At 37.1% G+C, this 22,206-nt stretch overlaps 1 protein-coding gene across 2 annotated transcripts in view; it reads left to right on the forward strand.

The window, feature by feature from the left end:
• PRKG2 (protein kinase cGMP-dependent 2) overlaps nucleotides 1-22,206 on the forward strand; it is a gene marked incomplete at its 5' end in the record, with an annotated part of 87,514 nt that overhangs the window by 21,611 nt on the left and 43,697 nt on the right. For both annotated transcript variants that reach the window (XM_082644497.1, XM_082644496.1), the window contains 6 exons: nucleotides 753-919; nucleotides 5,533-5,646; nucleotides 7,066-7,171; nucleotides 10,556-10,619; nucleotides 17,768-17,845; nucleotides 19,455-19,549. In XM_082644497.1, the coding sequence (XP_082500623.1) occupies nucleotides 753-919; nucleotides 5,533-5,646; nucleotides 7,066-7,171; nucleotides 10,556-10,619; nucleotides 17,768-17,845; nucleotides 19,455-19,549 (624 nt within the window). The remainder of the gene's footprint in view (nucleotides 1-752; nucleotides 920-5,532; nucleotides 5,647-7,065; nucleotides 7,172-10,555; nucleotides 10,620-17,767; nucleotides 17,846-19,454; nucleotides 19,550-22,206) is intronic.

Below are 22,206 nucleotides of genomic sequence, written 5' to 3' on the forward strand. Positions count from 1 at the left end.
TGATTTGGGGAGTGAATAGGCTGGGAGGTTGGAAACGTAGGTTCTGTCTAGTCTAGACATACTAAGAGTCAAAACATAGGCAAACCTGAACTATCACCATCACCTGCTATGTCTGATCAAACCTTATGAGTCCCAAGGGAGCTGACTTCTCCAGCTCAGAAGAAGCAACAGATGGAATGGAAGCAGCACAGACTTCAGACTCACAGACTTAGACTTAAATCCTAGGGGAGAATAAGTTGCTTCTTAGCTTTTAGTCTACTTATCTATAAAGTCGGAATAATCATCTCACAGGATAGTAGTGAGGATTAAATAAGATATAGAATGACTAGCACCATAGAAATTAGGCACGCGTGTATACATCAGTGAATGAATACTGTGTTATAGTCCCTTAGATACACCTTCTACCTACCAACCAGACCTGCTTCCCATCTGAAAATCATATGTCCATTAGTATTGCATCTAGGGACCTTGAAGGATGCTACCTTTGTGATGATGACAATTAGGAGTGATGATAAAATAGATTTAATAATGATTACCAGAAAAAAATATTCAAAAATGTTTTCAAAGGATTTCCAAGTAAAGTATGGTAGTTCTAAGGGTCAGGTGTTGGTGGGGCTAGAAAAAAATTTTTTCCTTGCTGGAAAAGTTGTAAATACTTAGGTAGTAATATCAAGAATAAATATGAAGTGACTCTAAACAGCAAATCATAGTTTTCACTAATTGTAACTAACATCTTCTTTCCATTATACCAGTGAGAAGAAGCTCATTACAGATGCCCTTAATAAAAATCAATTTCTGAAGAGACTGGATCCTCAGCAGATCAAAGACATGGTGGAATGCATGTATGGGAGAAACTACCAGCAAGGGAGTTACATTATTAAGCAAGGAGAACCAGGAAACCATATCTTTGTACTGGCAGGTGGGCTTCACAGATTTTTCCAGTCACCATATAATAAATATTTGCCTATAGTTTAATGATTTTTTGCAAACATTTATAAAAATGCAAAATTGGTTGCTCTGTTTGTAGAAAACATAACAGATTGAGCTCATGAAATAGTAACCTTGTTGATCTAATTGTCATGTTGCTAATACTTAATATTTACAGAATGCTTTCTATATGTCCAGCATCCTACTGAGAACTTAATAGAAAGATCTCATTTCAACTCACTGACTCTGTTAGGCAAGTGCTACTATCTTCATGTTACTATGTGGACTGTGTCACAGAGAGGTTAAGTGACTTACCCAAGGCCACACAGCTCATTAGTGGTGGAGGTAGAATGCAAATGTAAACAATCTTATTAGAGAGTCCATACTTTTAATCACAATGCCACTCACTCAACATACGCAAGAAGGTGTTTCAGAGCATTCAAAACACTGCTGCTTGTGTTGACCTTTTTACATTGTTGTACCATGGAAAAGAAAACAATTATTTTTGTGACTTTGTAAAATATTTTCATTATATACCAATGATTTCAAAAGACAATTTAGGTACATTTAACCAACAGATAAGTCAAATGGAATGCCTTAAGGTTAAAGCTGGTCTTTTTAGAACCATTTAAATGGCTTCTTCCATACATGATCCCTTGAACATGCTTCCATGCTGGGTAGATTATAATGGTTAGATAGGAAAAGGATTTATTTCTCAAATGCTTATCAAACACATAAATCTTATACTGGAATTCAACAATTTTTTTTTAGATATAGAAGCAACAAATCATCTGAACAGAGCTTACGGTTATTGAATGCCCTGTCAAATTCTGAATTGCCCCCAATTTTTGAGTTTTAGGGGGAAAAGTTAACTGGCTTGCTCAGAGGTAGTGGTAACCTGGGATGTGCTGTGGCCTTTTATTTTGCACTGTAGGTCCTGACGATCTAAGCAATGCTTTATAAACTTTATAATTTTTTATTGATGGCCAACTATAGCCAAAGCCCAGTGCTGAGTTCTGAGAGAGACACAGGTGAATAAGACATGATTCCTGTGGGAGGTTACATTCTGGTAAGTGGCCTGCAACTTTAGACAAATCCTTGTATAGCAAGAGGGGTAAAAAGAATCACAGAAACTAAGAAACAAAGGTAAGCAATGCTTTTTTGATTCTTGTTTCCTTGAGGCCTTAGATGTAGAGCAGAAGTTGCCTATCCAAACAAATTAATACACATCTATTGACAGTGTATAAAAGGTTGTTTTCTCTATTTTGATTCTTTAAACATGCCAGTTGCATAATTATTAGTGTATTATTTGCCACATACGTCTTTGTAGACGGCCTTAAAACTATAGTCATCCTCAAGTAATTATTCTCCCCAAGAAGTGAATTACAGTCTTAATTTAGCCAGCCTTCAAGTTTTAGGGACAGGTGACCCAGAACAATTTCCCCCTCTTTCAACTTTTCTCTTGGCTCTTTCATTTCTACATTAGCAACACTAGAACATTCTGGCAAGAGAAGATAGGACATTAAGTCAACCAATATTTGGAAACCTGCAAGGAAGGATGAGAAACTCATGTCAGCTCATCTTGTTCTTTGCCAGCAACTCTGATGAAAGGCTTGGGGAGAAAAGGGTTTGAACAGAAGTCAGTATCAATATAGTTATTGAAGTCAGGGCTATAGCACACATGGAAATGAAAATTGGATGCTTTCTTATTTGAATTAATTATGATGTTATCTAAAAATTGAATTGTGTGATTTAATTGATGGAGCAAATTAGTTTGTTAATTCAAAATCTCCCCTTTATAAAATATAGCAAGAATAGCAAATAGTAAAAGCATATTTAGCTTAAACTTTTGGTATTCCATATAATAGTTCAGTGTTGCTCAAGTCCCATGTGCCATAACGAATTGGAAAAAAACTTGAAATGCATAAAGTTCCATGATTCTAACTCAACAGTGAAGCTAAGTAGTTTTGATGGAATAGAATTTAGTTATAATGAGAAATTATTAAATTGCATAACTAATATATAAGATTCAGAGCCAAAACAATTTATTTCTTACTAGAATATAAGTTCTAACAGGATAAATATCTTTTCTGTTTTGTCTACCCTGTCTCTCTTTCACCTGGGCTAGTTCCTGGCACAGCATAGGTATTCATATCAGATGCATTGAATGAGTGGGTGGACAGAGATGACCCAGAGCTACTTAGTGATGAATTAGGAGGAGGAAAGACCAGTTCTTCAAGGGAAAGAGAAATAACCCCACCATTTTCTTCCTCTAAGAATATAGGTCATTTTTGCAAATGCTTTTGATTAGCTAAGGTTTTATTTGCATTTGTTTGAAGGGAAAAGAGGAGAGAATTGCCAGGGCAGAAGCATGGTGAGGAAGTTGCCTCTCCCTTCCCCCAAACTCTGCTTAGCCAAAGATTGGTGTCAAGCACTCTTCTTTTTCTTTTTTTATGACTTTAATTTTTAGAGCAGTTTTAAGTTTACAGCAAAATTGATAGGGCGGAATAGAGATTTCCCATATACCCCTGCCTCCCCACATCCACAGCCTCTCCTGTTATCAGCATCACTCACCAGCAAGGTACAGTTTTTTTTAAACCAAGGATGAACCTACATTGACACGTCATAATCACTCAACGTCCATACTTGGTATTGTACAGTCTCTAGGTTGCGACAAGTGTATAATGACATATATCCATCGTTATAATATCAAGCAGAGTATTTCCACTGCCCTAAAAATCCTCTGTGCTCTGCCTATTCATCTCCTCCCCAACCGCTGGCAACCACTAATCTTTTAATTTTCTCTGTCGTTTTCCCTTTTCCAGAATGTTACATAGTTGGAATCATATAGTATTTAGCCTTTTCAGATTGGCTTCTTTCACTTAGAAATATGTATTTAAGGTTCTTCCACGTCTTTTCATGGCTTAGTATCTCATTTCTTTTTAGCACTGAGTAGTATTTCATGGTCTGGTTGTATCACAGTTTATCCATTTACCCACTGAAGGACATCTTGGTAATTTCCAAGTTTTGACAATTATGAATAAAGCTGCTATAAATATCTGTGTGCAGGTTTTTGTGTAAACCTAAGTTTTCAGCACCTTTGGATAAATACTAAGGAGCACAATTGCTGGATTGTATGGTAAGAGTATGTTTAATTTTGTAAGAAACCACCAAACTGTGTTCCAAATTGGCTGTACCATTTAGCATTCCCACCAGCAATGAATGAGAGTTCCTGTTGCTCCACATCCTCTCCACCATGTGGTGTTGTCAGTGTTCCAGATTTTGGTCATACTGTTAGGTGTGTAGTAGTATCTCGTTGTTTTAATTTGCATTTCCCTGATAAATGTGATGTGGATCATCTTTTCACATGCTTATTTGCCATCTGTATATCTTCTTTGGTGAGCCTCTGTTAAAGTCTTTGGCCTTTTTTTTTTTTTTTTTTTTTTTTTGTTGTGGTACGCGGGCCTCTCACTGTTGTGGCCTCTCCCGCTGTGGAGCACAGGCTCCGGACGCGCAGGCTCAGTGGCCATGGCTCACGGGCCCAGCCACTCTGCGGCATGTGGGATCCTCCCGGACTGGGGCACAAACCCGTGTCCCCTGCATCGGCAGGCGGACTCTCAATCACTGCGCCACCAGGGAAACCCTGGCCATTTTTTAATTAGGTTGTTTTCTTACTGATGAGCTTTAAGAGCTCTTTGTATATTTTGTAAAACAGTTCTTTATCAGATGTGTCTTTTGCAAAAATATTTCCTCTCAGTCTGTGGCTTGTCTTTTAATTCTCTTCTTAGTGACTTCATTTATTAATGCATTTCAGTGAATGAGGGGTTAGGCAACAAGCAAGGCATGGTGAAGTAACGTACCCCAGGTCACATGGCCAAAGACTAGTCAGAGCCAGGCGGCCTGACTCCAGGGCCAGCATACTTCTCATTTATGACAAGTTAGTCCTTCTGCCAGTGTGAACACCTGTGCTGTGTTTTCAAGACATACAGTGATTGTTGTATTCCTTGTGCAAGAGAAGTAGTTTCATGTGCTACATTTTTCATGGGGTAGAATGAATTTTAAATGAAACACTTGCCATCCACTGCTTCAGGAAAGAACTTTGTAACAATCACAATAATAATAATATGGGATTTTGTTTGTTTGTTTTTGTTTTTTGTGGGGTTTTTTTTGGCTGCACTGCACAGCATGTGGGATGTTAGTTCCCCGACCAGGGATAGAACCTGTGCCTGCCTGCAGTGGAAGCACAGAATCCTAATCATTGGACCGCTAGGGAATTCCCAATAGCTAACACTTACATGGCATCTACTATGTGCTAGCCATGGATCTGTGATCCTTACCTATAGTAACTTACTTCTCACCACTGTATGAAGTAAATATTATTAATATTATCCCCATTATTGATGAGGAACCCAGGCAGAGTGGGTAACTCTTCAGGCTAATCAGCTAATAGAGAGTGGGCCTCAGTCTGCATTCTTAACCACTTTATTATAATGAAAATCATAAGATATCTTATCTGTATGCTTTGTATACCTTCTGATTTTTTTTTAACTTATGGAATCCAGGTGGATTTTGATTACTTGTGTTTTCTTACATTCTACTTGATAGAGGGTCGACTAGAGGTGTTCCAAGGGGAGAAATGGCTATCATCCATTCCTATGTGGACGACGTTTGGAGAACTAGCCATTTTATACAACTGTACAAGAACTGCTTCTGTGAAAGGTAACAGGAGATGAAATACTGTATTTTTAAAATTGTTACACAACGTTAAAGATAACCTAAGACACTCTTGCATCCTGAGTCTTTTTGTCTCCCACTGTGCCCCATATGCTCTTATTAATAGAAAGGCTATGCTTATAAAAGGATTTATATTGAAGCCCTTGTCTAAATGATTCAAGCTTAAAAAGACCTTTCTGTCAGATACCTGTATATAAAATATGGCTTTAAACAGAATTGATTCCAGTATTTTCTATCGTTGCCACTTCAATTTTTTATTATGTAGACATTTGCCTTTGGCTCATCCAGCATGTTTGCTTTCTATTCTCCATGAGGTTCTGACCATATTACAAACCAGAAAATTTAATTAAACCAATAAAAGTGTATAAATATCAAAAAGGATATGAATTAATTAGTGAGAGTTTTCATGAGTGACTTTTGGGATTAGTTCAGTTGCTTCTCCTTAGGGTTCTTGTTTTTATCGACTTTATTCCTGGTAATATCGGGTTTTCTTCTGAATTACTTAGATGTGGTGTTTCTCAGAGTTTGGGACGAGGTTATGTGTGTCAGCATTGTTGCAGTATTTGATAAAAATGCAGATTCTGAGGCTCCACTCCAAATAATCTCTGACAATGGGGCCCAGGGATCTCTATTTTTAACAAGAATGTCAAAATAATTCTAATTCACTCTAAAGTTTAGTAAACCAGAGATTTTGATTTTGATCTCTTCTGTAGGCTCTCATCACTCCTTTAAAAAATATCTTACTACCATAATTTCATACAGATTTTTTAGGGCTGCTACTTCTGCTCTTCTTCCTTTTTAGGTTTTATTCTTGATTTTAATGTCTTTCCTATGAAAAGGTTGTCCCAAAAACTGTCTTGCATAATCTCTTTGAAAATGATTTTATATATTTTATGTAAAAGTAACCATAGAGATTCTTAAAATATATTGGCTCTCGTTAGCAACAGTGTCTAAACAACATAAAAAGACACAAAAACAGACTCACACGCAGAGATCTTTAACTTTCAATTATCTGCTTGTGAATTATTCACTTTCTGGATTAGCTACAGGCTGGCTGGCTTTCTTTTGTATCACAGCACAAATCTAAAATACCTCCTGATGATGTAGTGTGTAATTAGGGATTGCAAACTAATTTTAATATCACCCTAAGCAAAACATAATTAGAATGGAAATATTTTGCTGCTCACTTTCAAATCATCATTTATTTCAAAGTCAAAAATGATTTTATAAAATTACCTGCTCTTTACATCACTACTTCCTTCCATTTGCATGCTTAAATAATGCATTGTTCAAGAAATATCATTTTATGAGAGTACCTGAAAAATTTATTGATTAACATGTTGGAATGTTTTCTTAATCTGAGAGCTAAACAATATTTTATTATTTTCTTGATTTTTTCTAAAGCTATTACCAATGTTAAAACATGGGCACTAGATCGAGAGGTATTCCAGAATATAATGAGAAGGACAGCTCAAACTAGAGATGAACAGTACAGAAACTTCCTCAGAAGGTAAGAATAACACGCTGGTGGCAGAAAGAGCACAAGGTGGTGTAGCCATATTGTGGATATGTTAGTTTTATCAGAGTAATTATTTTACTACAGTCTTTCTTATTTAAACATTTTCCATATGATTAGGCCAAAGGAACAAAAGTATTCTCTTGCAGTAAATGCCACTATATATATGAAGAATTATGTTTCATTCCCATTAGTCTTGTTCACTGATTTATTTCTCTTGCTAATTTTGCCCTTGTGTTGATGGAGTCATTGCACATAGTATAGAATAATGTGCATAAAATCCTAAAATATTCACTTGGGTTGCTCAGTTGACTTTGAAAGATGTCCTGTAATTTGGAAGTAGATAACAAAAGATAATAATGCTTTGCTTAGAATAATATTAAAATAAATTATTTTACTGTCCTCACTTGCTTTACCTGAGACATTTTTTCTCATTGGCATAGCCACGCCATCTTCCAAATTACTATTATTTGCAGCAAATTAACTTGCCAAAAATGTTATTATGCTTGCTATCACGACATGGATCCTTGGAACATACACATTTTGTCAACTGTTCTGAACCCCCAACAACTTGGATGCATCAAATTACAGAGAAACAAGTACCTATGTAACTGAAAAGGTCAGCTACACACTAAAAACATTTTTTTGGAAAGTATAAGTTCCTTATTTAAACTATTTCTGTGTCTTTTGTGGGAGATTTGACAGTCTGTGAAACTGCAATACATACTGTAATGAAATGTAACCTTTGATAAGTGGTAATAACAATAAAATAGCCTGTGGTTTCCAAAAATAAATTCTAAGTTCTTTTTAAGTATAGTGACTTTATCTTGCATAAGTAGCCTGCAAAGTCAATGATTTTAGGGCTGTGCCGTGCCTAGCATATAGTGAGGACTCAGTGAATATTGAATGAAGGCATTGTTTATCAGTAGAACATTGCAGGCATTGAGGTTTTTCATATGGACGCTTGCTGATTTACTTTCCCGGAAACAATAATGACTCCTGGAAGAGAGCTGCAGTAATGACAGTATGACAATCAGTGCCTTAGCCATCATGTTGTGGGGTCTACTTGAGTATAGGTAATCTCAAAATCCAGCAACTGAGCAATGCAGGTCAGTATTTAAAGCTAATAAACTGCACTTATGCAAGGGCCAAAAAAGGATACATAAATAAACCGGTGCCCATGGGTTGCATCATGTCTGAGATAAAACCTGAGCCACTAGGTTTCCCCTTGGAGTGTAGTGTGTTCTGCCTTAGTGGAGGGAGCTCAGAGAATTTACTAGTACAGGTTCCTTCCCTCCTTTTCTTCTTTCTGGTATCTCATTCATGCATTCGTTCAATGAATACTTATTGCCAGGCGTAAACATTGTGGATTCAGTGGTGAACAAGATAAACCTGACCTCTGCCTTCATAGAGGGGAGACAGACAAAAGATATTTTCTCATATCAATTTCCTCACCAATCCCCAAAGGTGACAGGCTTACAGGAGAGAATTTTCACTAACGCTAGAGTGCCCAGTTTGGACCCGAAGTAGAACTTTCATGACGGGCATGTGTTAGTCAATTAAACCAAAGGAACAAAAAGTATTCCCTTTTCTTCTATATGCCACTATGTAGAAAAAAGTTCTGGTTAACCCTTTTACCTTTTCATCCATAAGGTGACATATTAGTGAAATACATTTCTCTTTGTTTCATAATATACAGTAAGCTCTTTTCCATTTACATCTTTTTTTTTTTTTAAAGAAGATGTTGCAGGTAGGATTTTATTAATTTATTTATTTTTGCTGTGTTGCGTCTTCGTTTCTGTGCAAGGGCTTTCTCTAGTTGTGGCAAGCGGGGGCCACTCTTCATCGCGGTGTGTGGGCCTCTCACTGTTGTGGCCTCTCTTGTTGCGGAGCACAGGCTCCGGACACGCAGGCTCAGCGGCCATGGCTCACGGGCCCAGTTGCTCCGCGCCATGTGGGATCCTCCCAGACCAGGGCTCAAACCCGTGTCCCCTGCATTAGCAGGCAGATTCTCAACCACTGCACCACCAGGGAAGCCCTATCTTTTTATTATGAAGTATCTGACACGTATCAAATGATACATAGTACACATGCAAGTTATAATAACATAATAACAAAGTGAGCCCCATCAAGCTACGGCCCAGCCTAAGTAGAAAGTTAGCAAGTTGTTGGCATTTTCATTTGCTCCCCTATGTCATTTTCTAGCCTTCCTTGGGGTACCTCCTCTCCTTGGAGTAGTCTGTATTCTGAAGTTTGGTAATTGTAACCTTGCTATTCTTTATTATTTTGCCTGTAGCTTGGTTTAGCCTATTTTTGAACTTTACAAAATTGGTGTTATTTTTGCAAGTCAGTTTTTTCACTCAATACATTTTTTAAGGTTCGTCTACTTGGTTAGTGCAGTCATTTCTCCTGTTGTAGAGTTCTGTTATCTGACTCGACCACAGTTCATTTATCTGCTCTCCCACTGGGCATGTTCCAGTGTTTTGCAATTACAAATGATTCAGATGCAGACATTCTTAGACCCAGCTCCTGGCTACGTGCCTCCTGGTCCTTGTGTTCAAGAATGAGTCTAGAGCTCTCTTTTCAAAACTCAGATCCAATCATGCATTTATGGAGGAGCATCATTTTTTCCTTAGGGGTGTCAAATTTTAGATGTTAAGAAAGAAGTATCTATCTTCTAGAAATTATATAAGCAGTCCTGAGTAAAAATGGGTAAAGTAGAAATTTCTCTAAAAGAACAATTTAATCATACTGATGGGTTAATCATACTGAGTGGAATTTTTTGATTTTTTTTCAAACAATTTCAGTGTTCTATCATTCTCTGTATATTATTATTATCTGTAAAAATGTTCCTATTACATGCCTCTGGCTACCATTAATTTTAAAAGACGGTACAATATGACTAATAATCAAGATCATTTCCATGCTAATTCCTACATTCCCTCCTGGATTCAGTCTTTACTTAATTACAAGGATTTAGATGAAAATCTGATTCTCCTCTGGAAGCAGAGGTCCTCATCCATGCTAATAAAAGAGATATTGAGATGTGGAACACATTTCTGGATGTGATTCACTTCGAAAGCCAACAACAAATGTAATTTTTTTTCTCCAAAGAAACAAAATTTGATTTTTTTCCTTTCATGGGGTCTTACTATTTTTATTTATTTACCTGTGATAAATGTCTGCTGTTATATGTGATCATATAATTTCAGTGTATCTGAAATTCAGTTATTTATGTGTGATATATTTGGTGGTTTACTTTGGAAAAATTAAAGTGCATTATATTTTTTAAATGCATGCATGAATCTATGTAGAGGTGTATATTTATAGTTTAATTTATGATGATAATTAAATAAAGGTTTCTTTTTAATTATGCAGCGTATCCTTGCTGAAGAATTTACCTGAAGATAAATTAACCAAGATCATTGACTGCTTGGAAGTGGTAAGAAATTTTAAAGTAAAAACTATATTTCATTAAAAGATTATATAATCTAATCATTATTAGCACTGTAAATGATTATAAAGGAAAAGGTGGTGATCACCAGTCCACAGAGACCAAGAGCCTTTTTCTATTGTGAAAACTCACACTGATTAAGGGGCTGGGGTGGGGTTCGGGGACTCTTCTGAAATATATAAAAGAAAATTGGATTTGCATGTGTAAAGTGACATTTGATTTACATATTTTAATCTTTTTAGTATATTTTATAAAACTTATCTGCCTCACTCAAGAGGCATTTGATTTTCTGCAATTAACATCACAATCCCTTACAGAGTTTTCGTAGTATGAAGGAGTCTGTGATGCATAATTAGGTAATGGAGTAGAGAAAGGGTATATTGGGACTTTCGTGAACAGGCTTCTGAATCACGCTATGAAACACTCCATACTTGAAAACTCTAAGCTATGAAAAGACATTAAAAAACAAAACAAAACAAAAAAACCCTGTACTTAAGAAGCACTTTACCTATTTTAACATCTAGGGGAAAATGGCGTATTGGAACATGTTCAAAAATTCATATTAAGCATCATGCAGATGGTTGGTTCTTGTCCAAGACTAGTCAAGTCTTTTTGTGAATGATGTTTTTATGACATGTACCTTGGATTCTAATAATTTGCATTATATGAAAACCTCTTCAGAGATTAATATTCAAAGTAAATAACCTCCGTCTAACTTTTTTTTGGTGTGTGTTGGTCAATTTCATTGAAACCAAATTGCTTTTTGGGAATTTAAAGGAGGTAAGGAATAGTAAAGGAGTCAGATGTAGACTTTAAGATTTTATAAAGCTCTTCTCAGTGGGAGACAAAAAATACCCTGCAAGACTGATTGTTGACAGATTCATGCCTCTGTCAATCTCAACATACAATGTAAACTAATACCTGTTGAGAAGGGAGCACCAACCATTTTATCCTTAAGTGTAAGTGACACCAGTAATGTTTCCATTTACAATTCATGGAACCCATCCAGCAGTTTATCAAGGACAGGCCATGATGACACAGTGCCTGGCCTTGTGTCCCCAGAGCGTTCAGATATGAAGTCATTTTCAAGAGGACTGCTTGCCCTGCATCTCTTGGGATTTTCTCAGTGTAACATAACCCAATCACAGATGTTACAAATTAATAATTCATCCTAATTTCTGAGTGATATTTTTAAAGCTGGAGAGGCCCTATATTTTTCTGTTAACCGAGGAAATCTGTTTTTAATATAACACTAATAGAGTAGATTCACCAGAGGGGAATTCCATGCTGACAGAAAATATTAAAATTTAGTATCATTAAAAATAAATAGTACATTAGACATATTTATAGTAGCCACAAGCAATAGCTACAGAATATATAGATGGGGGTTCCAACCTAGTATTAATTAACACACAATTCGAATTTGAAAGTCTCATCTTTTAAAACACGCTAGAAGGTTTTATTATATATTAGCATTTGCAGACAGCAGTGTGGTTTATAAAGGGCTCTTTATTCATACCTGGCAAACAAATGTGTGTCTCTGTAATGTGTGAAAATTCACAAATTCGAAAGTGATTAACAAGGGAGTAATGGGATCTATTTAGCGCTAAGAAAAGCACATAATTTACCAGCATAGCTTGGACTAATGACCCATCAACTGGGTCCTGACCACAGCCAATCACTAATGCATTGGAGTTATGACAGAGCACCTGCTGAGTTCCAGGGCCAGCTGTCCCACAAACTGGCTCCATAATCTTTGAGAAAAACAGGCTGAATCTGGCATGCTATTTAGGAGTTGATTTGGGGTGGTTTTAAGTTTTTGTGAAGGGGGCGGGGAGGGAGTATCAGAATTTCCCATCACCATGCAGTTGGTCTGATGTGTTTGTTAAGACTTTTGTTTGTTGAAGTCCTAGACCACGTGGCCCGAATGTGCAGTGTGCCAACAGCATTTCTTGCTTTAACATACATCACCCAAAGTATTCAGTTCTGGAGGCAGACATTGCCTTTAAACTTCTTCTCATGGGCTAATGGGAAAAAGAGGGTGGGAAACGTAGCAACATATTCACTGGTGTGCTTTAAGAGTTAACTAATGAACACCCTAAAGCACGACACAGATTCCAAATGCAGTGTGACTATTAATGATAATGAAAATGACACTGTGACTTCCGTACCTGGCAGTTGGGTAGTACGGAAGACAAGAGTGGGAAGAGTTTCTGTTCCCACTCTCGGTGAGAGATCCAGGAAGCCTGGGATTTGACCGTGTGGTGGATTGAAAAGTTACGGAACTCTTTGTTACAGAGATTTGGTATTTGACCCAGTGACCCTCTACACTGCCACTCTGACATGGCATCTTTCATGAAACTGGAGCTCTAGTGGGAGTGGGACTGGGGTGGGGAATGTGAAATGTCCTTGTCCTTAATCAGATCACCAGTGATGCTGCTTAAAAGACAGATTCCCAGGTACTACCTCACACTTACTGAATCAGAAACTCTGGGGTAGGGACCCAGAAATCCACATTTTAACATTTTAACAACACGATTCTTAAAGTTTAAAGTTATGAATTGAATATATATATTTAGGGTTTGCCATAGTCTGCCTCTTTAGTCACAAGTTTTCCATTTTTCATCATTTTTTGAAAGTCTGGTCTTCCTTTCTTGTAGTTCCTGCTAACACTTGCATAAGCCAGAGGGGTTTTTCTCATTTTAATGGTTACATCTAGAACCATAAGAAAGTTGAGATAATTGTGGATTTTGCCAGTTTATGGACCCATTAATTAAAGGGGGGGGCAGCTAGCTGTCCTAGAAAGTTAGTTAGTCCAAAGTCTGGAGATTAAGGTTTATGGTCAAGCCTCTATCCCTCGCAGCTGTCAGTTAATTGTGGTGGGCATCAGGGTCATCTCATCTATAAAATAAGGGGGTGCTGGGTCACATCTCTACGGGCTGTCTCCGTGTTTCAGTTACAAAATTCTATACAGTTGGCTCACCCAAATGGAGGAATTTCTGTTGATTTTCATTTTGTAGGCTCTGGTTCCTTAGAAATAAGCAATCAGATGCTAAATTATGCCGGAATGGTTGATAGGGTCCACCTAATCCAGGTGTGTTTGCTTTAAAATTTCTAAGGTGTTTTAACTACTGTACTTGGACAAACAAAACTAGCTGGTAGCAAACCCCAATAAATGTATACAGTTTTTTAAACAGTCAACTTAGGGACATGGTCACATGATGCAGGGTTTGTGTGTGTGTGTGTGTGTGTGTGTGTGTGTGTGTGTGTGATCATACATCTGACTGTGTATCATCAATTCTTCTTTGTGATGAAGATTTCTAGCCACACACTAAGGAAACTAAGGAAATCATAGGCTTGCTTCTTTGTCTTTGTCCTCCATCACCTTAGATTTTAATTCTGGTTTCATATATTCTATTTACAGGCACTCAGGCTCTATCTATCATTTTGCTAGCTATCACAGAATGAGCATTTTCTTTACATGAAAAACGCTTTCTGTCTTTAGCAGTTTCTGATGTATGGTTTTCTTCTTCTTCTTTTTTTTTTCCAGTGTATGGTTTACTTTAAACTTCTATCTCTCAGTCTGCCCTGGAATTGATTTCCTAAGTTTCCTTTTGGCCATGTACTAAGTACCTACTCTCAGTGTTTCTAAATATCTTCTTTTAAATCATCTTTTTCAGACTGTGGGACACAACTCATTAGTAGGTCATGCAATCAATCTAGAGGAACACTTTAAAAAAAATATCAGAGTAGTAAGCATAAGTATTGTTCAGATATGTTTCAGTTTTATAGAAATGTGTGTGTGCACGCTCACATGTGTGTATGTGGGTGTATATGTAAAATATGTTTCTTACTGTAGGTCAGGGTAAAAACTGCTTGAAAACCATCGCTTCACAGGGTAGGGTCTATGGCTTCTTGGTCCTCTAAGGGACCTCTTTGCAATGTAACCACCGGACAATAAACCACACTATTTGCAGTTCTCTTTTTGGTCTTGGTGACCACCCTGGCTAGACTGGCTGCACTCCCCAGTTGACAAACACTGGCTAGTCTGGCATCGTAGCCAGTACTTACCACTATATATTTTTGTTCTGATCTACATCCACAGTCTTTTCTGATCTATGAAGTTACTGTCAACACACTGGGAGGTATTATTTATCTTCCTTCCATGGTTTTGGGTGACAAAGACTCATCCCTGGGAAAAATACCACTAGGAAGCTTGCCCCTTAAGAAACAACAAAGCTCTTTCTCAGTGTTCCCTTTCCAGCTTCTGCCTTTTGGCTTCTCTGACTGACAGAAATTAAAGCTGCACATCTGCACAGACCAGAGGCTGTCTAATAACTGAAGAACAGCCTATAAGCAGTTCAGAAATTCTCCAGATTCCTTCTGCTCCATCTGGGTAATGGGGACTGAGACTGAGATAGGAACAGGAGAGCCTGAGACCGCCTGAAACAGGAACGTCCACCGTGACACTAGCAGTTCTAATAAAGAGAATTGAACATTAACTGTATCATGAAGACCCCTGCACTGCAGTGTCATGGTCACTCACTTAACCTTTGCGAGTCACAGTCTTCTCAATGGTAAAATCACACTTGAGTGGAGTGAAGGTTTGTGATAGAGCTATAATGAGAAAAAATAGAGAGTTGGAGTAAGCAGCTTGTGATGTAAAAACTCAAAATATTATTTTCCAGGTAGAACAGAAGCATGTTTCCTGCTCACATAACAGTCCAGGGAGGATGGTCCTAGGTGGCTATGCAGAATCCTTCAGGAACCCAAGCTGATGGCTACTCTGCCATCTTCCACATGGTCCCTCTCCCAAGATTTCTCTGGGACATGCCATTACAATTGGGGCACAAGTATGAAGGCACGTGTCTGGAATGGTTCATTGGCCTGGCATGGAAGTGGCATATGTTGCTTCTGCTCAGACCCTTTTAGCTGGAAGTTAACCACATGGCCACAGCTAACAGCAGGGAGGCTGGGGAATGCAGTTTACCTGTGGAAGACATTGATGACCAGCTCACAGACTCTTTCACAGGAATTAACAGTCACCAGGTGACTATCTCACCTAGTCCTCACACATCCTTAGGTGTGGTAGGTCATACCATCTTAATTTTACAGAATAGGAAACTGAGGTCCAGAAGATTTAAGTAACATCTAAGCAAACCGTTCTCAGCCTCCCCCTTAACATGGCAATCATTAATTGAGTATTTACTACATTTCAGCTGCTTTTAATGCATCAAAAATTAATTGTCTTTAACTGACTTATGGTGGTAGGCAAAAATGGACCCCCTCCAAAGTATCCACATCCTAAACCTTGGAATGCATAAATGCGTTATGTGACATGGCAAAAGGAACTTTGCAGATGTAATTAAGGTTTGGGACCTTAAAATGAGATTATCTTGGACTATCTAGGTGGGTCAAGTATTATTACACGGGCCCTTAAAAGCAGAGAATTTTCTCTGGCTGGAATCAGAGAGATGCAGCAGAAGTGGAAGTCAGAGAGATTCCAAGTGTATGAAGAATTCCATGTGCCCTTACTGGTTCTGAAATATCGGGGGCTCTGTGCAAGGATAGGAGAGAAGTCTCTGGGAGCTAAGGGCGCAGCCCCCAGCTCACAGCCATCAGGGAAATGGGACCTTATCCTACAACCGCAAGGAACTGAATTCTGCCAACAACCTGATTACACTTGAAAGCAATTTTTTTCCCCAGAGCCTCCAGAAAGGAGCACAGCCCTACTGACACCTTGACTTCAGCCTTGAGAGATCCTGAACAGAGAAATTCAGGTGAACCACGCCATGCCTGGACTCTCTGACCCACAGAAACTCAGATAATAAATGGGGGTAGTTTCAAGCCACTAAGTGTGTGTGGTTATTTGTTACAGCAGCAATAGAAAACTAATGTGCTTATCTTCTCTCAATCTTTTAGTATAAATGTTCTTATTTGAATTTTCTGGATTGATGAAAGTGAAATTCAAAGCAGAACTGAGATTTGAATCTAGATTTCTATGGCTTCAAAAGTGCTTTTCCCCCTGAGATATTCTGTTTCCTTCCATGAGATGTTGAATGCCTTATAAAATGTACATATTGCTATGTAAATAAAAGGTAAGTTTATTAGTATTAGGAGTAATGTTTATTCCATAAATGTAAATATGTTTTAAGAGTAAATGACCCAAAATGATACTGAACTATAGCAGACACAAAAGTAGTTTTGTTTGGATTTTATTTTCAAGTCTAAAATAAAAATAAGAGAGAGCTATTGTGTTGTTCTTCATGCCTTTTACAAAAATTAAACAAGCCCATTTTTGTTTGTGTAAATAATTAAGAGATCCATTTTAGTTCTATGACTTTGTGGCAATATCAAATTAAAGCAAAATAGGAATGGCAAGTTTAATCCATCTTTTATTTTCTAGGAGACTGAATTGCTTTTTTGGTCTGGCAGGTGGATGAATTACTTTTTGCTGACAAGAATTCTCTGATTACACTCACCTATATGAGGGAAACAAAGAAATAAGTGACAGTTTAGGATTTCATGAGGTTAAACTTTGTTGAAAAACAGAATTTACATGTAAAAATTCTAATGTCAACCTTTCATGATGATAAATCTTTGGAAAGAATCCATATGAAAGAGCTCCTTACTGTGTATGTAGAATTTTCGCAACGATTGCTCTGAAAGAAATTAGGAATTGAGGCTGATATTCCTCATATCCATTGAGGATAATATTTTCAATTTATTAGATAATATTTGTCCTTTTTCTAAACTCTAGCACCAGTTTCAGACTGTTGCAGATCATTAAACAGTTTATATTTAGATTATTTGGGTGAAGCCCACCTGTGGATCGGTGATAATTGCCTTGCTCTTGTTTCTTTGTGTCTTCAGTGTCCATGCTTGAAATTCACTATTCCAGGTGAACTTTTTTTTCCATGAAAGATAAACATAAATGCAGATAAACAAGCAAAAGTCTCCTTACTTTTTCATGGTTTAAGACTACAGTATTTAAGAAGATTACAATTACAATAAGCAAAAAATAACAGAAACAGGTGTGGAATGCTCATTTCTAAAACACCAGGAGTTCTATTTCATTTGTGTCATCTGAACGTCTCCGCTGCATCTAACTTTTTCTTTTTCTCTCATCCCCATAGGAATACTATGACAAAGGAGATTACATTATTAGAGAGGGCGAGGAAGGAAGTACCTTTTTCATTTTAGCAAAAGGAAAGGTAACTATTAGTTAAAGCTCACTTAAAGTAAATCAAAGAATCATATCAAATCTGTTGGCCATAAACGCAGCAGTGTTCTGCATTGCAGCCTAAGTCCTCTGTCTGCAGTGAGCAGTTAAAGAACCTTCTGCTCAGAAGAGTCCTGGGCAAGTGGCGGGGGCAGTCTGAGCACTGGCTTTGGGCCCACAGGAGACTTGTCTTGGGTTCCAGCTGATGTATTAATTTCTTAGTGACCTTAGTCAGGTCACTTGGATTTCTTTGGATGTCGTTTCATTGTGTATAAAATGACTGGATTATTTCTAATGATCCAATGAGTGTGTGATTCTCAGCCCAGGGGTCTAAGATCAAGGGCTGGAACATTTCCCCATCCTACTGATAGGACAAACAGCAGGTGGAATAGAATGAACTAGACAATTGAGGACAGAATGATCAGGCATCAAGCTGTAGAATATGGCTCAGCACTTCAATTCGTACACAGTTGCTCAAGTTGATTTAGATGCTGATGAAAATTTTACGCTAATATAGACAACAAGTCTTTTTTCTTAACTAGATGTTGAGTGGATAACATGTTGCTGGTTATTCCCATCTTGACTGTTTACAATGTTCCTCAGAGACAAAAAGCATTTGTGGAATATTAATGGCAAGGATAAAATCTTGAGCACCTGTGTCTATAAACTGTCAGATTTTCACAAATGCTCTTTCTTCCATGGAAGAGTTTATCATCAGAGAATCAGACACTGCCCTTTGTAAACTGGTTTGTGGTTGAACTTTGAACTGGGCCCCCAGTGACAGAAAAAACTTTTTTGACATAATAGTTTCAGAAACTCTTCAACACTCAGAACCACTTTTTCTCATTTCTCCTCAACCTGGACCTCATACTTTGAAAGAATTCTGGTTAATAAACAAATTGCATTTATCATTTAAAAAATTTTAAATTTATTGTGATTTCCATAAGTGCTAACCAGAATTTCTAATCAGAATGATGCAGTCCTTCTTACCATGTTGAACTGGAATAATTCTAGCCACAAAAAGGAATATTGAAGTTTTTGTTTGGCTCTGCTATGGGGGTTCTTGAACCTTTCTGGGCTGTGGATCACATTGGGACTGTCATGAAAGTTGTGGATCCTCCTCCATATCCACATTTTATATTCAGTTTTAGAGGGTACACAGGAATCAATAAGTCAGTCATGGACATGAGATTTAGAAGTCTTGATACTCAGTCTTATTCTTGATTGATTTGTCAACTCCATTTAGCTTTTTGAAAAAATGAAATTCCCACAGGACCATTATTATTTGCTTTGAGCATCCTTAGGAAGGAATAACTGGATTCATGTAAAAAATTATAACTTTGAGTGGTGAGGTTTGGATGGAGAAGCTTCCTCTTATAAAAGGTGGATTGTGTTCAATCACAGGATTTTCTAGTCCATCCAAATGAGGTGACTATAGTTAGATTGTCATAACTACTGCAAAATTAAAGCAAAGGCTTTAATTTTTCCTTATTGAGGCAAGTTTATACGGAACGGGAGGGTCTGGTTGAATGGGTATGTGTTCAGATTTTCCTTATTTTCTTCTCTCTCTCTCTCTTCTTAAATTATTTGACATCATTTAGGTAAAAGTCACCCAGAGTACTGAGGGCCATGATCAACCACAACTGATAAAAACTCTGCAGAAAGGAGAATATTTTGGAGAAAAAGCTCTTATCAGGTGAATCCATGAATTTATATTCCATACTTAGATAATTCTTTGGTTGTTCTGCATGTGCACCTCCCCATTGAGAGTTGTCAAACTGAGCTACCAAATTAATGGCAGCCATTATCCAGGAAATAAACAAAATTTTTAAACTGAATTCTAAAAAATTCATTGTTAAGCAGGAAATAAGTATACTAATTTTGCACGGGAAATAATTTAGAAAGTCTTAAGTCTGCTAGTGAAAATAAAATTGGTGTTCTCTTAGAATTTTTAGTTTAAAAGAGAAAGAAATTAAAGACATGAAATTTTAAATTTTCCCATAAGAATGAGTTTTTATATTTTCAAGGTTTGAAATATTGTCCTGTTTCACCCTTTAAGAAATGATCAAATAATGACTTTACATATTTTTTGTGTTTTTAAATCATTATGTCAAAGGTAATATTTTCTTAAGAATTTTTATTGGCTCATTTTGCAAGCTTTAGAAACAACTCAAAATGGTGTATTTGACATTTCTACCTGAACCTTAGGCCTTTTGAGATATGAGTTTAGTTACTGTTGATCTAAGTTATGGAAGAAACATTTGTAAAGATTAATCAAATTGCTCAGGAGACACTATGTGCTTCCTGGAACTCAGAAAACAACTTCAAGTCTGAAAAAAATTTTACTTATATATAAATAACTTTATAAAAATTCAAGTTAGAATTTTGAGCAACACACTCTTTTTTGGAGTTACATGTGTTTTTAAATGAATACTTGAAATTAATTAAGAAAGAACTTAAAATTTATGTTATTACTAAATGCTTTTTATTTCATATTTATGCTTATAAAAATGAGTAGTGTGTCTGCTCATTTTTCTTCCCTTTTAATTTTTGTCTGTGAAGCCCTAGTTCTGCTGATCTACATGTCAGGATTACATTAAGTACAGAACAAAGAAAAAGTGTTCATATATTACCTGAAGACAAACTTGATTCTTTAAAAATCATAAAGCTCTTATTTTTTAAAGAAAATTAAACTACTTAATCCTAGTAAGTTAAGTTATGGTTATTTTGTAAACAATTTAAAAATTGAATTTAAAGACAAGTTGAATTTTTATTTCCCATTTTCTAGCTGGTAATCAACTTATTTCAATAACAGGGAAATTGTCCTCTTTTGTTTGCTTATTTGTGACAGAATATGAATTTGTTGACCTAAAGCAATCATGTAATACCATTATTCAAGACTTCAATGTATTTGTTCTTAACATTAACATTATTTTTCTCATACCTTCAAGCAAAACTATTAAAGTTTGAAAGTGCAGAGAAATTATTTATAAATACACTATAGACTCAAAATAGCTCTGGAAAGGAAATATGCTGTCTGGTTATGCTGGATCTGAAATAATTTGTGCTCTATGTTGCAACCAGCCAATTACAGTGTTTTCCCATGAGAAACATGGGGATTTATATTTAATAAAGACACAACTCCCCAAGGCATTTAAAATGTAAAGCTAAAATCAATGAGGAGGAGAGTTGGATACAAATATTTTTCCATTTTTGTGCATTTTTATGCTATCACTTTTTAGGGCCACTGACTGTGGCTCAATGTTCCTTATATTCTGTGTATTTTCCATGTATTTCCATTAAATAGTCCCAGGAGTTCTTTCAGCATTTTATGTGCAAAAATAAATCTGTGGCACTTACACAGTTATTATGAAAGAAACAGATGTGTATTGGTAAACATCTAATACTTGTACAGTGTTTGCAGAGAATATTCCTAGTCAAAATCATGACACTGACAAGTGAAAGGGATGCCATACCTCTTTTTTTTAACTAACAAAGCAAATAGTTTACCCATATCCAAGATCATATCATATAGATATCTACACACATGCAAGTTGAGTGTAAACTACCCAGCTCCCAACTCAAAAGCATATCAAGCTGAAATGTTTCACCAGTGTCTTCTAGCAAGGATCCTGTAAACTTGGGAGGGACTGTGGGTTATGTCAGAAGGTTTCTGGATGCCAGCTATGTGGATGGGGGACCTCTCTGGAATGAGAGATGGGCTGCCAGGGTTTTCCCTGTCCCATCGCTGAAGGAAGATGAAAGAACTATACTTTTTGTGATGCTGGGTTTTTTTTTGTTGTTGTTGTTGTTTTTTTGTGGTACGCGGGCCTCTCACTGTTGTGGCCTCTCCCATTGTGGAGCACAGGCTCCGGACGCGCAGGCTCAGTGGCCATGGCTCACGGGCCCAGCCGCTCCGCAGCACGTGGGATCTTCCTGGAACCGGGGCACGAACCCATGTCCCCTGCATCGGCAGGCGGCCTGTCAACCACTGCGCCACCAGGGAAGCCTGTGATGCTGTTTTTGATGAAGTTGCTTAGAGCAGTCTTAATATGATTGCTGCTCCAAGTTACCTTAAATAAATCTCAGAGCACTGAGTACCATATGGATGTACCTTCTTTTCAAGGTCTTTAGTTTGTAACTAATAGAGGGAGATAACTAACATAAACAAAGGTCTCTAAAGAAATACTTTACCTGGTGCTTGACCCATTGGTATTCATTAGGTAATTAAATTTACCATCATTAGATCATATGCTATAATTCATTGTATCTAAGGGGATTATTGTGAGATGCACTATTATATTATGTACCCCTAAGAAAGAAAGACAGTGCTATTAATTACACTGTGACTCA

Source organism: Mesoplodon mirus, assembly GCF_964341445.2.
Source record: "Mesoplodon mirus genome assembly, chromosome: 2".
Classification (NCBI taxonomy): Eukaryota; Metazoa; Chordata; class Mammalia; order Artiodactyla; family Ziphiidae; genus Mesoplodon; species Mesoplodon mirus.